Below are 21427 nucleotides of genomic sequence, written 5' to 3' on the forward strand. Positions count from 1 at the left end.
TTGCTAGAAAATGACATAGAACCCCCAAACGTTATATTTGTTTTTTTAGCAAAGACCCTAGAGAATACAATGGCGGTCACTAAATGAATGAATAATTTGTATAGCGCTACAATGCAAACTGAATCGCCTCAAGGCGCTGTGCTGTTGCAACTTTTTATCTCGGTATTTGCGCTGCAATTTTTTCGAATACTTTTTTTTTTGGAAAAGTGCTTTAAAAAAACAAAAAAATTAAGGCGTTTTTTTTTTTGCATAATGTGAAAGATCCTTACGCCGAGTAAATAGATACCTAACATGTCACGCTTCAAAATTTCACACGCTCGTGGAATTGCGCCAAACTTTGGTACTTAAAAATCCCCATAGACGACGCTTTAAAAATTTTTAACGGTTAGATGTTTTCAGTTACAGAGGAGGGCTAGAATTATTTCTCTCACTCTAACGTTCGCAGCGATACCTCACATGTGTGGTTTGAACATCATTTTCATATGTGGGCAGGACTTACGTATGCGTTCACTTCTGTGAGAAAGCTCTAGGGGACAGGGGCGATTTAAAATTATTATTTTTTTCTAATTGTTAATTTGACTTTTTTTTTTTTGTCTGACACAAAATAATTCTTTTTTATCACTTTTATTCCTATTTCGATGTATGTAAACATCCCTTGTAATAGGAATATGGCTTGATCTGTTCTTTTTACAGTGAGATATGGGGTCAATAAAACCCCATATCTCACGTCTAGGCTGGGAAGCCTAAAATAAAAATAAAAAATTGATCACATCGTGGCGGCGCCATTTTTTTGAATGCAGAGCCTGGGCATGACGTCATAACATCGCGCCCAGCCTCTGAACAATCATAGAGACTCTGGCAACCATCTGTTGCACCGGAAATCTCTATCATCACCATCCGGGGCCAGCGCATCCATTCTCCGAAACACCAATGGAAGCGGTGGGTGAAGAATGATTGAGCGGCGGAACAGCCGCTATGATCGTTCTTATGGTGCAGGGAATCGCCGGCTGAAAATTGGACACAGTGGGAGCCAATCAGCGGGTCCGGCGGATGCAACGTCCACCGGGACCCCGCCTATGGCAGATCACTGTTCTGTCAGAGAGGAAGATGGAGATCTTGTGTTTCTGCTATGCAGCTCTAGAGCAACTGTACTTGCAGAGTGCACAGTCTATTTGCCTTCAGTAAATCAACCCCGTAGCATTCTCGTTATCAATCCAAAATGGCTACTATGCAGAAACTTCCTCCAGTTAAGCCACACCCCCCCCACACACAGTTAGAAAGCACACCCTAGGAGCACACTTAACCCTTTGATCACCCCTGATGTTAACCCCTTCCTTGCCCGTGTCATTAGTACAGTAAGAGTGCATATTTTTTTAGCAATGATCACTGTATTAGTGTCACTGGTCCCAAAAAGTGTCACTTAGTGTTCTATTTGTCCGCTGCAATGTTGCAGTCCCACTAAAAGACGCTGATCACCCGCCATTACTTGTAAAAAAAATATAAAAAAATTCCATAAATCTATCCCATAGTTTGTAGATGATATAACTTTTGAGCAAACCAATTAATATACGCTTGTTGGATTTTTTTTTTTTACCAAAAATATGTAGCAGAATACATATTGGCCTAAATGAATGATTACATTTGAGTTTTTACATTTTTTTATTGGGTATGTTTTATAGCAGAAAGTTAAACATTTTTAACCATCATGGAGGTGTGTGATTGTCCCCAAATTTATTCAACAGTTTATTCGACAGTGTCCTGCTGACCCCAAACATACAAACAATGTCATGAACTATCTTCAGTGCAAAGAAGAACAAGGAGTCCTGGAAGTGATGGTTTGGCCCCTACAGATCCCTGATCTCAACATCATAGAGTCCGTCTGGGATTTTATGAGTAAGTATGTGAGGCAGCCTACATCCACAGAAGATCCATGGTCAGTTCTCCAAGATGTTTGGAACAACCTACCTGTCGAGTTCCTTCAAAAACTTTGTGCAAGTGTACCTAGAAGAACTGATATGTTGGTTTGAAGGTAAAAGGTGGTCGCACCAAATATTGATCTGATTTGTATTTTTCCTCTGTTGATTTACTTGATTTTGTTAATTGATAAAAATAATCTATTAACACTTCTTTTAGAGAAAGCATTCTTCATATACAGCATTTTTTTTCACACCTGACAAAAACTTTTCCACAGCAATATATATATATATATATATATATATATATATATATATATATATATATATACACACATACACAGTACATTATATTCTTTTTTCTAATTATTGTTGGTATTATAATAATGTTGTTGTGACAAGCCAGCATTTTATTAATGCAGAAATAAAGTATACAGTATCCAAAAGGTCCACTTTAAACATGTACTGTATGCTAGTCTGAACCAAATGTACATGTTTATAACACTCTGCATTCCCTTATGCCCCATACACACGATGAGATTATCGGACGAATGAACGTCCGTTTTTTATTGCATGCTAATCTCAGATCGAATCTGATGAGTTTACTAAAGTCACGAAAATTCCCGCACGACATAAAAAAAATTCGTACGTGATGTCATGTGTTGTAATGCATTTGTATTGCATTTTCGAACGATAGCTGTACTGATTACACGAAAATCGTACGATCTAGCATCGTACGAAAAAAATTTCCGTGCACGTCCGATAGAATAATATCGGATGTACTGTTCGAATCGGCTCTCGAAAGCTCTGTACTAACGATCCGATTATCGTACGATCGCATCGAAAGCGGTATTTTCCGTACGATTTTCGTATCGTGTGTACGGGGCATTAGAGCCGTTTCACACCGGGGCATCGATGGTAAAGCTCCGCTATTTTTAGCGGCACTTTACTGTAGTTTTGCGGAGGTTTTTGCCCGCATAATTTTATGATGAATATTTTGTGATGAATATTATTATTATGTTGTTGTGACAGGCCAGCAATTTATTAATGCAGACATAACGTGTGCAGTATTCGAAAGGTTCACTTTAAACATGTATGCTAAATTGAACCACAAGTATAGTACATGTTTATGCATTCCCTCAGGAGTGTTAATTCACTGATTTAGTCACTGACTGGACCCCTTTTTACCTCAGACATTTCAGTAATGGCTGCATATAGCGAATGTAGAAACAACAGGCTTTCCCCAATGCAGAGAATTCTGGTGGTTTTTACATAAACTCTCAGACAGGAAAACCTATTTTTTCTAGTACGTAGAAAAAGAAAGTCACTGAAATAAAATGAAACTAGGTTAAACCGTCTCCAGTTTTGCAGACATATTTTGAAACAATCTGACCTAATTTTGCCATATGGAGAATTTAAGAAGCAAACATATAAGGGTGAGGAGAAATCACAGCAGGGACGTATGCCCCGGCCTTGCCTCAGACACAAAACAAGCTGTTACTTCAAAAAAATCCAGAGGATATTGTGGTCATTATTGACCGGGGTGCAATTAAAAGAGAACTGCTCAGGAACTGTCACCATACAAAATGGCCGCCACCAGACAGAAGAATGAACCTAACACTTTCTAATGTGTCAGGGCCACATATTTACTGTGGACCGTAGCAATGGGAAAAATAATTTCCTAATGGCATTGTATCTAGTATATAAACATGGGTTAGGCCCCTTTCACACTTATTCGACTTGTCCTACGACTTGGGACCGCAAAGTCGCATCATAAGTCGTTCCCCATGATTTCCAATGACAACCATTCATAATAGAATGACTTTAATTCATGCTGACTTCAAAGTAGTCCCTGCACTACTTTGGTCTGGCTTTGATCTTACTTCAGCCCATTTAATATCATTGAAGTCAGATCAAAGTTGGATCGCCGTCTTAACTGATCCGACTTTGGAATGCGACTTGTGCGCTGATGATCTTGAAGGGGAACTCCACGCCAAATAAAAAAAACAACATGGGTTCCCCCTCCAAGAGCATACTAGGCCCTTTGGTCTGGTATGGATATTAAGGGGACCCCCACGCTAAAATAACTGCGTGGGGGCCCCCCAAAATCCATACCAGACCATTATCCGAGCACACAGGCCGGCAGGTCAGGAAAGGGGGTGGGGACGAGCAAGCACCCTCCCCCTCCTGAACCGTACCAGGCCGCATGCCCTCAACATGGAGGGGGTGGGAGCTTTGGGGGCAGGGGGAGTTTGTGGAGTCCCCCCTAAAGATTCATACAAGACAGTGCCTGGTATTGTCGGGGATCAAAATCGGATCCCTGTTCATGGAGGTTGGACGCATGTCGGACTTCAAGTCGCAGGACAATGTTGTGTGCACAGTCGTGTGAAAGGGGCCTTAAATTGATCTCTACAGAAACTCAAACGGCTTTGTTTCTACTGTAATACACTCCATTTAAAACAAAAGAAGAAACAGGACTCTAAAATCTCATAATCATATGCTTTCATAGGGAAAAGAAGTGCATAACAATTTCTGACTATAACACAATAAATGTTTCAATCACGTTTAAGTGAATATTTTACTCAAAGACATACCGGTAACTGTTTTCTGATACAGAACACTGTATAGCCTAAAGCTAACATTTAACCAAAATGCAGTTTTCCCCAATAGCTGCCGGGTGCCAAAAATATTCGCTGTAGGGTGACCAGTCCTCTTCCTGTTGCTGAATTTGCAGCACGGTGGGGGTTAACAGCTTTGGGTCTTTGAGCTAACTTGCATTCAAGATGGTCTGACAAGGTAAGACATAACTGTTTAAAGTGGTTGTAAACCCTTAAAACGCACTTTAACCTACAGGTAAGCCTAGATTAAGGCTTGCCTGTAGGTGCTGAAAATATCTCCTAAACCTACATGGTTTAGGAGATATTTACAATTCCCCGTACGAGGATTCCTTTGGGCATGCGTACTTCACTCTGATGTACTCGGTGCATGCGCACTTTAGAAAGGTCATGGCGTGCCATTTTCATTAAATGACATGCCGTGACTGGTGGCACGCGACTCCGGCCAGTCACAAAGCTGGAATCCGTGATCCCGGAAGGAAGGTGGATGCTTCCAACAGGCGAGGAAATCGGGGGACATCGCTGGCTCCTGTGTCAGGTAAGTGACACATAATGGGCTACTATGTGATGCATAGTAGACCATTATGCTTTGTCTTTGCAGGGAAACAAAGAGGAAGTAAACCCTGACAAATTTTCCTGACACCAAAAGAAAAATGGTGACAGGGGAGGCAGCTGCAGCTGATTAACATCCTTAGCTCTATTCCTGTGCGCTGTGTGAAGGGGGGGGGGGGGGTGTCCCTTCTCTCCAATCATCTCTCAGAGCTCTCCTCACTAAGCTCTGCAGGGTGTCATTTCATGATCACATGCAGGCTGGAGGCTTCATTGACAAAATAAGCCATCAGTCTGCAGATGAACATAGCCACCTCCATGCTGCAGTGGGATATGCAGTGTCATATTTAATAGTGTAATTGTCAGGTACAGTTACATTATTGAAAAATATAACAGTAAAAAACATGTACAGTATATATACAGTATCTCACAAAAGTGAGTACACCCCTCACATTTCTGAAAAAATGACACTTTGCTACAATGTAAAGTAGTGAGCGTACAGCTTATATAACAGTGTAAATTTGCTGTCCCCTCAAAATAACTCAACACACAGCCATTAATGTCTAAACCGCTTTCAACAAAAGTGAGTACACCCCTAAGTGAAAATGTCCAAATTCGGCCCAAAGTGTCTATATTTTGTGTGGCCACCATTATTTTCCAGCACTACCTTAACCCTCTTGGGCATGTAGTTCAACAGATGTTCACAGGTTGCCACTGAAGTCCTCTTCTACTCCTCCACAATGACATCACGGAGCTGGTGGATGTTAGAGACCTTGCGCTCCTCCACCTTCCATTTGAGGATGTCCCACAGATGCTCAATAGGGTTTAGGTCTGGAGACATGCTTGGCCAGTCCATCACCTTTACCCTCAGCTTGTTTAGCAAGGCAGTGGTCATCTTGGAGGTGTGTTTGGCATTGTTATCATGTTGGAATACTTCCCTGCGGCCCAGTCTCCAAAGAGAGGAGATCATGCTCTGATTCAGTATGTCACAGTACATGTTGGCCTTTATGGTTCCCTCAATGAACTGTAGCTCCCCAGTGGCGGCAGCACTCATGCAGCCCCAGGCTATGACACTCCCACCTCCATGCTTGACTGTAGGCAAGACACACTTGTCTTTGCACTCCCCATCTGGTTGCTGCCACACACGCTTGACACCATCTGAACAAAAAAAAGTTTATCTTGGTCTCATCAGACCACAGGACATGGTTCCAGTAATCCATGTCCTTAGTCTGCTTGTCTTAAGCAAACTGTTTGCAGGCTTTCTTGTGCATCATCTTTAGAAGAGACTTCCTTCTGGGACGACAGCTATGCAGACCAATTTGATGCAGTGTGCGGCGTATGGTCTGAGCACTGACAGGGTGATCCCCCACACTTTCAACCTCTGCAGCAATGCTGGCAGCACTCATACGTCTATTTCCGAAAGAAAACCTCTGGATATGACTCTGAGCATGTGCACTCAACTTCTTTGGTTGACCATGGCGAGGCCTCTTCTATGTTGAACCTGTCCTGGTAAATCGCTGTATGTTCTTGGCCACCATGCTGCAGCTCAGTTTCAGGGTCTTGGCAATCTTCTTATAGCCTAGGCCATTTTTATGTAGAGCAACAATTCTTTTTTTCAGATCCTCAGAGAGTTTTTTGCCATGAGGTGCCATGTTGAACTTCCAGTGACCAATATGAGAGAGTGAGAGCGATAACACCAAACTTAACACATCTGCTCCCCATTCACACCTGAGACCTTGTAACACTAACGAGTCACATGACACCGGGGAGGGAAAATGGCTAATTGGGCTCAATTTGGACATTTTCACATGGGGTGTACTCACTTTAGTTGCCAGCGGTTTATACATGAATGGCTGTGTGTTGAGTTATTTTCAAGGGACAGCAAATTTACACTGTTATACAAGCTGTACACTCAATACTTTACATTGTAGCAAAGTGTCATTTATTCAGTGTTGTCACATGAAAAGATATAATAAAATGTTTATAAAAATGTGAGGGGTGTACTCACTTTTGTGTGTGTGTGTATATATATATATATATATATATATATATATATATATATATATATATATATATATATATATGCGTTGGTAACGGGACAATAATTCTGTGCCTAATCACTTATTAGTTATAGAATTAATGTCAAATGACCAACCCATGCTGGCCCTGCTGAATTAAGCCTCGGAATCTAGACATTGATGACCTCTGGTCACAAAAGAGTTAATGACAAACTCACCTGGGATTTTTATTGTTTAAACTTAGTGCAATCTCATTGACAGCGTGTGGGTGAGACATGACCATGTTGAAACCATACTGCAAAAATAAGAATAAAAACAATTCTCACTATAAACACGTATAACAATTTACAAATCTGAGCCATACACTGACTGTACACCATTATGTAACATCGTTTTACTTAATGTGAACCTGCCCTAGAGCAGTATTAAACCCAAAAGAAAAGATTTATTATATTGCAGCTTACCAATTTTCAGATGTGATGGCTGCATTTTGTTTTCTTTTTTAGGCTTTCTTTTCTTTTTTTTCCCCCTGGTGATCCTCCAGCCAGTAGGTCTGTTGTTTTTTAAAAGAACAAGCTTTCTTGCAGATAATTCAGTTACAGGCATGAGACAAACCATTTACACTTAAAAGGGATGCTTCCAATGATTAGTTTTATTTATTTATTCCTGTAAAACCTTTATCCCAAAATAAAAAAAATGTTTGCTGTAACTGATTATAAAGTGTGCGCTGGAGTTTGGCTCCAATTTGTTAGCGTATTGAAATGCTTGTACATCTAAAGCCCTGTACACACTGCAGTGTGTACTAAGCTTAACACTTCCCTCCCCCCAGGCTGACAATTCTGCTGCCTGTAGTGCCTCCTGTGACTCTTCATCCAGAGTGGGGACACATACAGGAGGTGTGTTACTGGCTAGATCACCAGAAAAACAAAAGAAAAAATGCAGCCGACCACATCAAAAAATGGGTAGGCTGAAATATATTACATTTTTATTTTTTATTTTTAGTTTAATGTTTAATACCGCTTTAAGTTGACTATACATGGATCGAAATTCAGCTGGTTCAGCAGAGACCTACCAAATTTCAATCCATATGTGAGCACTGTGGTTAGAAGTCAAACTACCGATGTTGAAAAATTTCCCCTTGACTAGCGCTGCAGGCAATGTTCTGACGGTGGGCAGGTCTCCCTGCTTTTAAGCCCCGTACACACGATTGGAGTTTCCGACAACAAAACCGTGGAATTTTGTTCGAAGGTTGTTGGCTCCAACTTGTCTTGCATACACACGGTCACACAAATGTTGGCCAACAATTACGAACGTGGGAACGTGGTGACGTACAAGACGTATGACGAGCCGAGAAAAAGGAAGTTCAATAGCCAGGGCAGCTCCTTCTGCTCGATTCTGAGCATGCGTGAACTTTTGTGCGTCGGACTTGTGTACACATGATCGGAAAGTGCGACAACAAAGTTTTGTTGGCGGAAAATTTGAGAACCTGCTAGCCAACATTTGTTGGCGGAAAGTCCCCCAACAAATGTTCAATGGAGCGTACACACGGTCAGACTTTCAGCCAACAAACTCACATCCAACATTTGTTGTCGGAAAATCCGATCGTGTGTACGGGGCATTAGAGTAACCTCTTGGCTGAACGGAAAAAAAAAACTGACTGATGTATGGAATGCCTTATGCCCTGAACACACGGGCAGACATTCCGACAACAAAATCCATCAGATTTTTTCAGACGGATTTTGTGCCAAACTTGTCTAGCATACACATGATCGGACAAAGTTATTGGAAAATCTGATCGTTCTTAACGAGGTGATGTAAACCACGTCGGGACTATAAACGGGCCAGTAGCCAATAGCTGTGGTCTCTTAATTTATTCTGAGCAAGCGTGGCACTTTTTCCGGATTTTGTTGTCGGAAAATTTTAGATCCTGCTCTCAAACTTTGTGTGTCAGAAATTCCGACGGAAAAAGTCAGACAACATGATCCGACCGCACATTTTCTGTCTGAAATTCCAGCCGTGTGTACAGGGCATTGCAGTGTTTGCAAAGGCATTTTTTTTTTATTAACTACTTCCTGCCAGCCATATACACATATGTGGTCTCTTGGTGGTTGGGCTTTAATGGCGAGAGGCCACATATATGCAGCCCTATGTAAACACAATACTGTGCTGAGAACACACGACCAGCACAGTAACCGGTAGATACCACAAACCTCCCGATGAATACTTGCGTTTGGGAGCTTTCTGATCATGTGACCACTGCGGCTGCCAATCACAGCGGTCACATGATCATAATGTGTGATTCCACCTTGTGGGAATTTAGAACCTCTTAAAAGGCGAGGAGGCGGCAGCAGGAAGTGGTTAAAATATTAACATGTTATACTCACCTGGTCTGTGCAATAGTATTGCAAACAGCAGCCCCAAACTTCTTCCTCTGGGGTTCCACACCAGCGATATTGGCTCCACTTCTTTTGTGTCTGCCCCCATAGCAAGCGCTTACTATGGGGACAAACATGTGGGCTTCATTCATAGCTGGGCTGTGTGCGCCCACTGACACACACAGCATGGTTGGGCCCTTTCTCCCGCTCTCTGTTCACAGGATTTGACTTACAAAGCAAAGAGCAAATGGCTCCTGCTGATCTCAGCCAGGCTTGTAAGAGCATGGAGAGGGGTGACATGACTGGTGAACATTCACATCGATAAAATCGATGCAGGACTCAGGTAAGTATTTAAAAGGGGGGTAGGTTAAAGTGTTACTAAACCCAGGACCCTGCATTCACTATATCGGGTCTCCCACAGTACACAGAACATGGAAATTCAATTATTTTATTAAATATAAACTGCTAAATACCCTTTCTCATCAGCAGTGTATAGCAGTCCTGTGACTTCTATCAGTGTCCAGCCGAGCACTGGTTAAAGCTTGTAGGAGGAGCTTTCTGCCTCTCCCATGAGGCTGCAAGACCCCTGACCCTCTGTTCGGACAGTGCTGATTGGCCCTGTTGCTGATCACATGCATCCTCCCAGGAAAAAAAAAACCCTCTCTAGCAATACACACCAAACTGAGCATGTGCGGCCTGACTCCATAGACTCTGTGTTATCAGGAAATTATTAGGGGACAGTGGAAGGAGTGGAGGGTCAGAGCAGACAGGCTCAAACAGCCTTTTTACAGATTGCGGAAGATTAACCCCTTTGGGTCCACAGTGAGTATAACAAGCATGCTTTACTGCATATAGACAGATTTTACTGTTGTGGGTTTAGTAACACTTTAAGGGCACAGAACGAGGCAAAACATATTTACCTTAACACTGGGACTGCATTAGGGTAAAAAAATGTTTCACCTGTAGAACCACTTTAAGCACACAAATAACAAGACAAAAAAAACACACACATGATCATCTGTCAAAAGCACAAAAACACTCTGTAATGCACACAGCGACTTCTGCTCCTGGAGTGCTGTTTAGACCCCCCCCCCCCCTCATTCCTCTGAATCCCCTTATTGGTCAAAATTGTTGCCCATCACAGCTATGGACGAATAGGGAGGTGCAGAGGATGGAGAAGAAATGTTCATGTGTGAGTTTAGGACTTAACGTTGGTTTTATCAGTTGTAATAGCTTGTTTTTTTAGAAAATGCTACTAATAATTTTCCAGATTAATGCACCCTTTATTTCTATTTCCTCTATGGTGCAATCTAGGATGAGAAATCCATACCTCCCAAGTTTTTGAGATGGGAATGAGGGACACCTATCAGCAAAAGTATGCAGGGATATGACACACCCCTTGGCACGCCCCCTTAAAGGAGAATTGTACAAAAAACATGATTGGTTAAACCCACAAGTGCTTTTTTTTTTACAACTACTATTCCTTTATATTGGCTTTTGGAATTTACCAATGCAGCAATTTAGAAATCAGATGAAAGGTTTAGCGTTGGAAAACACTTTTTGAAAGATATATCTATATGGATCAGACCAAAATAAGGGACAGATGAGGAGGAATGAGGGACAGAGGGACATTGCTACAAATCAGGGACAGTCCCTCGAAATCAGGGACATTTTTGAGCTATGGAAATTATACATGAGTGTCATAAGCCAAGCTCAGCTTTCCATCCTTGCTAATGCACTTTATATATTCTTTTATACAATCCACTAGAGGGCACATGGCTCTGCATATCCATGATCTACTCCATGTAATGAATTGGCCATACAATTATACCTACACTTGGCACTCAGACCAGTGACAATGGCAGCTCAAGTAAAAAGCTGAGTTTGCGTTGTCACAGCCTTGTGGAGAATACAGCATATATATACCTGCCCAGAGGCGGACTGACAACTCATGGGGCCTCCGTGCAATAGGAGATTATGAGGCCCCCGGGCAATAGGAGATTATGGGGCCTCCGTGCATTAGGAGATTATGAGGCCCCCGGGCAATAGGAGATTATGGGGCCCCCAGGCAATAGGAGATTATGGGGCCCCCAGGCAATAGATTACGGGGCCACACAGTATATACACACATACACACACATACACACACAGTATACACACACAGAATACACATATGCACACACTGAAAAGGTACTGGAGAGGTGGGGGAAGCTATTATCTTGGAATTTAAAAAAAAAACACAGATTTTTACATATTGTCCCTGGTTTTATTGAGGCTGGCAACCCTGATGGGGCCCCTTAGTGGCATGGGGCCCTTGGGCAGTGCCCGAGTGCCCGAATGGTCAGTCCGCCCCTGCCATCGTCCCAGAAAGGCGAGGGAATCCAGCAGTGGTCAAATATCTTGTTACTCTGTCCAAATCCAAACATTCCGTTTTTTCTATGTCTCCATTGAAGAATGATACAAACATAGGTGTGCGCAGGTGTTTACTATGCTTCAGTTTGTGAATGAACAGGAAGCCACTCAGCTCAGAGCACTTCCCATTCATTCACTGTCCCACGCAGCCGAGGCTTCAGAGAAAGGCGTGTGTTTGAGCTGCGGGGTGCGCACCCTAATGCAATAGGCTGCGCACACCTATGGATACAAAGTAACATACCTGGTAATTCATGATCGCCCGCAAACACATGATACAGACGTGGACGTCGTCCTTTTTGCTCACTAATCTTGAGTTCTTCAACGTCCTTCTACTAGGCAGAGTATTATACCTGAAAAGCAAACATGTTATATGTGCAGAACCGAATTACACATGACAGTAAAAGAAAATTACAATGAAATTCCTAGTTTGCAATATTTCTGTTGCTTAGAGACTGAAGTGTTTTAGGAAAATCCCTTTATACTTTATTATTATACTTTATTCTTATCTATTTATTTTTATACAGAATCAACATTTTTGTAAAGAATGGGGAAATCCTTAGGTTTCCTTGTTTACATTACTGCAAAACAAAAAAAAAAGAAAACATCGCGCTATTTCAAAAATCGAAAAGTGGAGAAAAGTTCACATAACATATATGCAAATTAGTGCTGCGCTTAAAGGCACCTATTTAAATAGGTGAAAAAAGTGTATTATGTGCATAACTAACAAACAAGCAAGTGAGTAAAAAAGTCCATGAAATGTTTGAGAACAGTCCCCCTGCCCCTGTTGAAGACTTTGAGGTCGAAACACGTAGGGCCAGCAGTTGTTTGCTCCCCACATTGCTATTGTTGTTTTTTTTTATGTATCACGTGATTTTATCATTTTAGTTCTGTTTATCAAAAAAATGTTTTCAATAAACCATCATTGGTTGTATTTCACCATGCGAGGCGTTTTTTATGCTTTGTTCCTTTTATGGTGAACTCTCACGAGACTTCTGGCACCAAGTCCTATAGCAGTTTATGGCACGGAAATCCTACTCACCTTTCTCATCTGGATACCGCAAGGAACCCTGAGAGGAAAACAACATCTGGTCGGTGTACTGGGGTGAGTGGCTGGAGCCCCCCCATAAGCTTGCAAGACACACTACTATAAGGTGGATGTATCCAACCCATCCGGTAAGGGTATTTATTTTTTCTACTTGCTTATAATCCATTTTCAAGAATTGCCGAGGTCTGAGAATGTAGCAGGATAATTCACCTTGAATGCCATCTGTGGACTTTTAACTAAGCTTTGGATGCACCAGAGTGAATAATTTTGGGACTGTTCTCAAACATTTCATGGACTTTTTTACTCACTTGCTTGTTTGTTAGTTATGCACATAATACACTTTTTTCACCTATTTAAATAGGTGCCTTTAAGCGCAGCACTAATTTGTATACTTGTTTACATTAGACAGGCACGCAACAAGCAAAAAATACAATACTAAATGAATATAGTATGGGACTTTGTAATAACCCCAAAAGTAATGGCAACTTAAATTTAAAAATTAAAAAAAATTCATATAAAAAAAATCATAAAAATCATGGACATCACCATGTATCAAAGGACATTACATATCTTGTGAATATGTGCAGTAGCAATATTGACGCGTTTCACGCAAATACCGCTTCCTCAGGACCTCTTGGCCTTCCTTGTATTCACATTTAGCACAGTGAAAAGTTAAAACTACAAGTGAGCATAATTTAATTATGATTGTATCAAATAGTGTTTAATTTTACACTTTATATAATGTATTTTATGATACAGAGTGATGTCCATGATTTTTATACTTTTTTTGATATGAATAAAAATTTAAATTTTTAAATTTAAGTTGTCATTATTTTTTGGGGGAATATACAAAGTCCCATAGTATATTCATTTTGTATTGTATTTAATATACCCCCTGAAGTAGTATAAGGCAGTGTTTCTCTACCTTTTTGAATCAAGGCACCCTTTAAGGCTACATTCACACTGAAGGTGTTTTTCAGGCATTTTAGAGCTAAAAATAGCATCTGCAAAGTGCTTGAAAACTGCCTCCCATGCCACCCCACTCGAGCTTTCACACTGGGGCGGCGCGCTTGCGGGATTGGAAAAAAAAAGTCCTGCAAGTAGCATCTTTGGGGCGGTGTAGGAGCGCTGTATACAATATAAGGTGCTGCTTGCAGGACTTTTTTTTTGTTTTTTTGTTTTTTATACAGAGCTCCTATACCACCCCTACCCATTGAAATGCAAAAAAAATGCAAATAACATTAGAGGTGACTTATTCTTCCAAAGCAAGCACATTTTGCAGACTTTGTACTGACTTGTATTCCAATGCCCCTTTTCTTGCTCAGCTTTATTCAAACACTGAGCTAATGTGACCCCAATGCAGATGGACGGGGCAGGGGAGGGTCAAACAAGGATGCTATGCAGGTGCCCAACATCCTCCTTATCCAACTGATGATGTCATTGGTTATAAGGGTGCCGGCGGCTAGAAGGTTGTAATGCTGCACAACTGTGGCTTTGTATAACTAAAAGCCAGGCTTGATCCACCAGCTGGCTTTTATACAATTTTTGGGAAATTTTTAGGCATTTTGCCAAGGCACCCCTGAAGAAACCTCAAGGCACTCCAGTTGAAAAAGGCTGGTACAAGGTATAAAAGAGGTCAACGTTTTCTTTCTTTGTGTTTAAAAAGTAAAAAAATCGATTACCAGCAGAATTAAAGTAGATCTAATGCTTCCCATTAAAACACAAAATATATGTTCCCCACTTAATTATGAGCGTATTTGCACTTACAGTTTTCTCCCCTTGAAGCCCCCAGCTTTTTCCCCTTGAAAATTACCTGTTGAATTTACCAGTACACCTAATGCAGCTTCCTGTGATAGGGTGGCAACAATGCTGCGCTGCCTCTAAATTCAAAGCAGAGTTGCCACTCTCGTATAAGCTGTGCCTGCTTGCACTACAGTGAGAGGCAAAGATGTTGCTCGGGGATGTAGCTATCAGCATTGTCACTGTCACTGTCAGTCAGCACTTGGCCACACCCAGTCCTGCCCACTGCTTTCTAGATCGACAGCACTGCCTGTGTTTTATAAACTTTCCTGCTGTAAGCTGCAGTGCCGGGGAGCATGTGAGACACAAAGAAGGATCTGAATCATTCATTGGAGGTAAAGGAAGTTTGTGTTTGATTTATGAGGCTTGGTACTTGTTTAAATTGTCATATAGGTGGACTTAGTTGTACTTTAAGGGTATAGTTAGAATGCTTTAGTAAAAGTGTTAAGGTATCCTTTGCCATCACTACCTTTAGACCCTTTTCACACTGAGGCGGTTTTCAGGCGTTTTAGCTCTAGAAATAGCCTCTTAATAGCGCCTGAAAACTGCCTCCCATTAATTTCAGTGTGTCTTTTCACACTGGGGCGGTGCGTTTGTATGACGATAGCAAAAGTCCTGCAAGCAGCATCTTTGGGGCGGTTTGGGAGCACTGTATTTAGCGCTCCCAAAACACCCTGCCCATTGAAATGAATGGGCAGCTCTTCCAAAGCGCCTACCAAAAGGGATTCTAAAGTGCCGCAAAACACGGGTGCTTTTAACCCCTTTTTTGGAGATAAAAGCGTCCTGCTAGCGGCCGTGGCCAGTATGAAAGGGGTCTTATGTTAAACCCCTTTCACACTGGGGCCGACCATGCGTTAGCGTCGTTTTAACGCTGTTTAAGCAAAACTTTTTGGCCGTTATGGGGCACTTTTAACCCCCGCTAGACACCAGAAGAAGGGATTAAAAAGGCCTGTGGTGACGCGTTTCCAAAGTGCTTTTCAGGCCCATTCATTCACAATGGGCTGCTTACAGGAATTTTTCTAATGTCCTGCAAGCGCACCGCCTGGGTGTGAAAGCACTCAGGCTTTCACACCCAGATCCACACTCGGATCCACTAAAGAATATAGAAGGGGATCCGTCCTCTTCTGTCTGGATGAATCAGAGGTCCCATAGAGTAGAATGTGCTGTGTCCGTATCCGCTGTGCATATGCAGTGTTAACATTTACCTGTCATCTGCCCGCTCCACTCAATGTAGCCCATGACCGATTACCAAGTCGCTTAAGTGGCCCTCGCTCTTCAAAAGGTTGGGCACCCTTGGACAATTTCATGTTAAAGATTTAACACAAATACACTTGTGTTTGAGGAGCAGTAATAACAGGTGGTTGAGGTGTGATGAGGTGGTGAGGAATGCATCCTCACTAGGGATGAGCTCAGGTGTGTTCGCATACTCCACATACAGAGCCCGCCAGGAAGTCAGCGCAACACTGCGCTAATCACAGGCACTGAGACATTGCCCGATCTCTGCAGCCACGCATCGGGGCAATGTCTCACTGTCTGTGATTAGAGCAGCGCTGCTACGACTTCCTGGCAGGCTCAGGACAGGCTCATATCAACTGCCCTCTGAAAAACAATCCTCAAATTGAAAAAACAAAACAAAACAAAAAAACGATGGCTCTTCAGAAGATGACAGTAGTATAAATACTAAGGGCTCTTTCATACTTGTAGTGTTCTCCAAAGAGTGATCTGCATTTGGAGCTCTTTTCAGAGGGTATTTGAGGGATGGTGAGGAGGCATTCCACACCATCTCACTATCTGATTTAACCCTGTAATGCTGGCCCCATTGAACTGAATGGATGAGTTTGACGGGGGGGGCTGCTTGTCAACCTCTGCACCCTGAGGTAAAAATGCCATGGCTGTGAAGCAATGCATCGCAGCCACGACATGTGTGCAGGCCTGTATGTCTGTATTGGTACAATTCAGGTGGGCAGACGGGAGTGGTAAAACCGCAGCTCAGCTGCCTGTTTTTGCAGGTGGTTGAGCTGCTGTCAGAACAGTCCATCCGTCTCACTGGTGTGGATTGATCAAAAGTAAACAAACTGTCTAGGCCCAGCTAATCTGTTGTACAGAAATAATAAATAGTAATGGGGAATTTTATATACTGTAGGCATGTGGTGAATTTAATCAGTTAACGTGTTCACACCAAAGCATATGCAAAGCACACCAAACCCACGTTGCACGTTTACATGATATATACTGCATAGCCTTTCATTCTTTATTATATTTACAACATATCCAGTAATAACTGAAGCTATAGTACCCTACAGCTTACAGCAGTGAGGGCTTGGGGTATGCTGCATTGACAAAAATAGCACATGTGGGGTTCTTTTTCCAATAAGATATACTAATATACACTACATTACCAAAAGAATTGGGACACCAGTCTTTACATACACATGAACTTTAATAGCATGAGTCTGTAGGGATCAATATTGAGTTGGCCCACCCTTTGCAGCTATAACAGCTTCAACTCTTCTGGGAAGGCTGTCCACAAGGTTTAGGAGTGTCTATGGGAATGTTTGATCATTCTTCCAGAAGCGCATTTGTGAGGTCAGGCGCTGATGTTGGACTAGAAGGCCTGGATCGCAGTCTTCACTCAAATTCATCCCAAAGTTGTTCTATCGGATTGAGGTCAGGACTTTGTACAGGCCAGTCAAGTTCCTCCATCCCAAACTCATCCATGTCTTTATAAATGTTGCTTTCTGCACTGGTCCAAATCATTTGGTGGAGAGGGGTAGTGTGGGGTTGAATTTCAGGAGTTGGGTTTGGCCCCTTAGTTCCAGTGAAGGGAACTCTTAAGCCCCATAACACACTATCAGTTTTTCTGCTGAGTTTTTCCTTCAGATTTACCAAAACCATATAATATGAGGTCAAACCTTAGGAGTTTCAATGTGTATGCAATCAGGCAGGCCCTTCTACTACATGGTTTTGGTAAACCTGAAGGAAAAACTCAGCAGAAAAACTGATAGTGTGTATGGGGCTTTAGGCTAGTTTCACACTGCACTGGCGGTAAAGCAGCGCTATATTTAGCGGCGTTTTACCGTTGTTTTAGCGACGCTATGCAGCCGCTAGCTGGGCAGTTGCAACCCCCGCTATCGGACGAAAAAAGGGTAAAACTGCCTGCAAAGGTTTACAGAGCTGCCCTATTGTTTTCTATGGGAAGGGATGTTTTAGGAGCGGTAAATACACCGCTCCTACAGCGCACCAAAGATCCGGCTTGCAGGACTTTTTTGACCGTCCTGCAAGCACACCTCTCCAGTGTGAAAGCCCTTGGGCTTTCACACTTGAGAGACAGCAGCGGCTGTTTCAGGGAGCTTTGCAGGTGCTATTTTTAGTGGTGTAGCGCCTGCAAAGCGCCCCATTGTGAAAGGGGCCTTAAGGGGTCAGCATACCAAGACAGTTTGGACAATTTCATACTCAAAACTTTGTGGGAACAGTTTGGGGATCGCCCCTTCCTGTTCCAACATGACTGTGCAGAAAGTATATATATATATGGATGAGCAAGTAGGGGGTGGAGGAACTTGATTGGCTTGCACAGAGTCCTGACTTCAAACTAATAGAACACCTTTGGGTTGAATTAGAGCAGAGACTGCGAGCCAGGCCTTTGTGTCCATCATTAGTGCCTGACCTCGCAAATGAGCTTCTGGAAGAATGGTCAAACATTCCTATAGACACAATCCTAAACCTTGTGGACAGCCTTCCCAGAAGAGTTGAAGGTGTTATTGCTGCAAAGGGTGGGCCAACTCAATATTGAACCCTACAGACTAAGACTGGGATGTCATTAAAGTACATGTAAAAGCAGGTGTCCCAATACTTTTGCCAATATAGTGTATATACATAAAAAAACAAGCAAAGCAAGCACCATTTAAAACATAGAAATGTAGGACGGCTGAATACATTTTAACTGCTTTAGCAGTTGTCCTTATAAGAGCGAGTAGACAGCCTGCGGTTACTGTCTATCAGAGCCTGGGAAATTACTTAAGTGTCATAATGCTACATAAGCCATGTAATTACTGGGGAAGCATTTGATGCCTAATTCATCCTGACACTCTCTCTGTGCACTTACAGCTTGTTTGCACATTTGTCTTTAAGGTAAAAAAATATGTCCATGGTCATGAGCGGTTTAGGGTGAAATGTGATCTATAAGGGTCTTTAGGGACAGACACTGTTTCCTATTTATAATAGCAATCCCTATGCAGAGTAAAGTACCTATTAACTGTCACAGGAAACAAAGTCTGATGACATTCGCTTCACTCTTATCCAATAACAAATGTCAGGGAAATTACATCATTTAAAGGCTTAAAGAGCGCCGACCACCTGGATAATGTTATCCGCGTGACAGGAGAGCCTTAAAGCACAGAGTTCATTTTAGTCTCGAGAACAAACTAGAACAGCCTTTCTCAACCTTTTCAACACAGAGGAACCTTTGAAATAGTTCTCCAGTCTCGGGGAACCCCTGCTAAAAAAATCTACAACTCTTGATACATTAGTGTGATGGTCAGTGGGAAGAATGGTCCTTACACTTGTGGTCATTGGGAAGAATTACCTCCTTTCAGATAGCTAAAAAGATCAATGGAGTCAGTGGGAACTTATCTGAGAGGCAGAAATTGCCCAATGCTGATGGAACCCCTAGCAACCTTTGGAGAAACCCAAGGCTTCCAAGGAACCCTGGTTGAGAATCACTGCCCTAGAATGCCTGGTTGGACTGTCAATGTGCACCTATGTATTGGCAAGAGGGATACTGGGGTGGGCATACCCAGTGAATACAAACTGCGGATTCAGGAGCTCTTGGAGTGTTCTGTGGACTAAAACAAAGCCACAAAAAAAGAATGTTATTGTAAGTATATGCTTTAGGTTCCTTCAGAGGTTGCTAGGGGTTCCTCGAACAATGAGCAATTTCTCCCACTGACACCAATGATCATTTTAGCTATTAACAAGGTGACCACAGATGTTAAGCTGACCACACACAGTTATGCCGACCATAGGCGGTTTGAAGAGATTTGAACCATGTATGGGCAGGCTGAAAGTATCCAGTTGATCGATCAACATGGGTACAACCAGCCTGCCGGATTTTACTTGCGATTATTGCTACCGACTGTTATGGCCACTAGCAATAATCACTGCCTCTCCAAACGGGGAAAGCTACCCCCCTGATTACAACCCATGGTTGTAGTAAAGAAATTTGCACCGTTTACGGCCTGCCTCGTTTTCTTTTTTTGAGCCAGCTGATTGGCTGCAGCCACTGATTGATTGAAAAATTTCCAACATGTCCCTTCAACAGAAGTCAGTTACATAGTTACATAGTAGGTGTGGTTGAAAAAAAGTCATCAAGTCCAACCTATGTGTGTCATTATATGTCAGTTAATAGTTGACTCCTGCTGACAGGGGAGGACACCAGCTGGACCAGCAACATTTAAATTAGTGCATGGGCAGCTTAAAGCAGTTCTTCACCCTAGGAATGAAGAATTAGAAGTCAGCAGCTACAAATACTGTTACAAAAAAGGACACTTACCTGTCCTGGGGTCCAGCGCTGTCCCTGGCCCCAGCATATTAACTGCGGGTAGCCAGCTGTGACAACTTGAGGCTTCACAGCTGGCAACCCACTGCAGATGTGAGAGCCGTTCTGCACAATGTGGATGGTTGTACAGTCTTCTGGGACCTGTGACGTGTCCTAGAAGGTTATGGGCTGGAAGGGGGAGGAGAACTTCTGGTGGATCTGCCTCTGCGTTTCGACTGGAAGTGGAAGCGGGTACCTGTCGAAACAGGCTACCCCCTAGGTAGGTAGGTGGTAGAGGAAGAGAGGGAGCAGAACTTCCCTTTTTGGGTGAAGTTCTGCGTAAGGGCTCATTTACACTTGCTTCGGCCTCAACACACATTAAGGGCTAGTTTGCAATTGCTTCAAAACAAGGCTTTGGACAGGCTTTGTTAAAGCTCTCTGAATGCCAGTCAAAGTTCCTGTCACAAAATAAAATGGTTAGCTTACAGTCCTGTTTACACCTTGCTTTTGCTTTGCTTCCGCTTCGCTTCAAAAATGATACCCTTTAGCTTTAGTGGTGCTTCAAAGCCTCCATAGAAATCTATGGCAAAGCCTGCTTGAAGCCCCACTGAAGCCCCACCGAAGCCCCACTGAAGCCCCACGAAGCTCAACCAAAGGCTTATCGAAAGCTTCACGAAGCCTCATCAAAGCCCATGAAGATCAACCAATGGCTTATCGAAAAGACCCACTGAAGCCCCATGAAGCCTAACCAAAGGCTTATCGAAAGCCCCACCGAAGCCTCATCGAAGCCCCATGAAGCACAACCAAAGGCTTAACAAAAGCCCCACCGAAGCCTCATCGAAACCCCGCCAAGCCCAACCAAAGACTTATCGAAAGCCCCACTGAAGCCCCATGAAGCCTAACCAAAGGCTTATCGAAAACCCCACCTAAGCCTCATCGAAGCTCCACAAAACAAAAACAAAGGCTTATTGAAAACCCCACCGAAGCCTAATCAAAGCCTCATCGAAGCAAAGCAAAAGCAAGGTGCAAAGAGGACTGTAGCTAACCATTTTATTTAGTGACCGGGGCTCTGACTGGTGTTCAGAGAGCTTTAACAAAGCATGTCCGAAGCCTTATTTGAAGCAAGTTTAAACTAGCCCACATTATTCCTTTTGACCATCACACTGA

General features: G+C 42.7%; 1 protein-coding gene across 9 annotated transcripts in view; it reads right to left on the bottom strand.

Moving 5' to 3' along the window:
• FMNL2 (formin like 2) overlaps window positions 1–21427 on the bottom strand; it is a 344784-nt gene that overhangs the window by 81875 nt on the left and 241482 nt on the right. For all 9 annotated transcript variants that reach the window (XM_077447676.1, XM_077447681.1, XM_077447679.1 and 6 more), the window contains exons 7-8: window positions 12124–12232; window positions 7314–7390 (exon numbers count right to left, since the gene is read on the bottom strand). In XM_077447676.1, coding sequence (XP_077303802.1) covers window positions 7314–7390; window positions 12124–12232 — 186 coding nt within the window. The remainder of the gene's footprint in view (window positions 1–7313; window positions 7391–12123; window positions 12233–21427) is intronic.

The sequence above is a fragment of the Lithobates pipiens genome, unplaced genomic scaffold (assembly GCF_037356315.1).
Source record: "Lithobates pipiens isolate NorthernLeopardFrog02 unplaced genomic scaffold, aLitPip1_a1.2 Scaffold_22, whole genome shotgun sequence".
In the NCBI taxonomy this organism is placed as follows: Eukaryota; Metazoa; Chordata; class Amphibia; order Anura; family Ranidae; genus Lithobates; species Lithobates pipiens.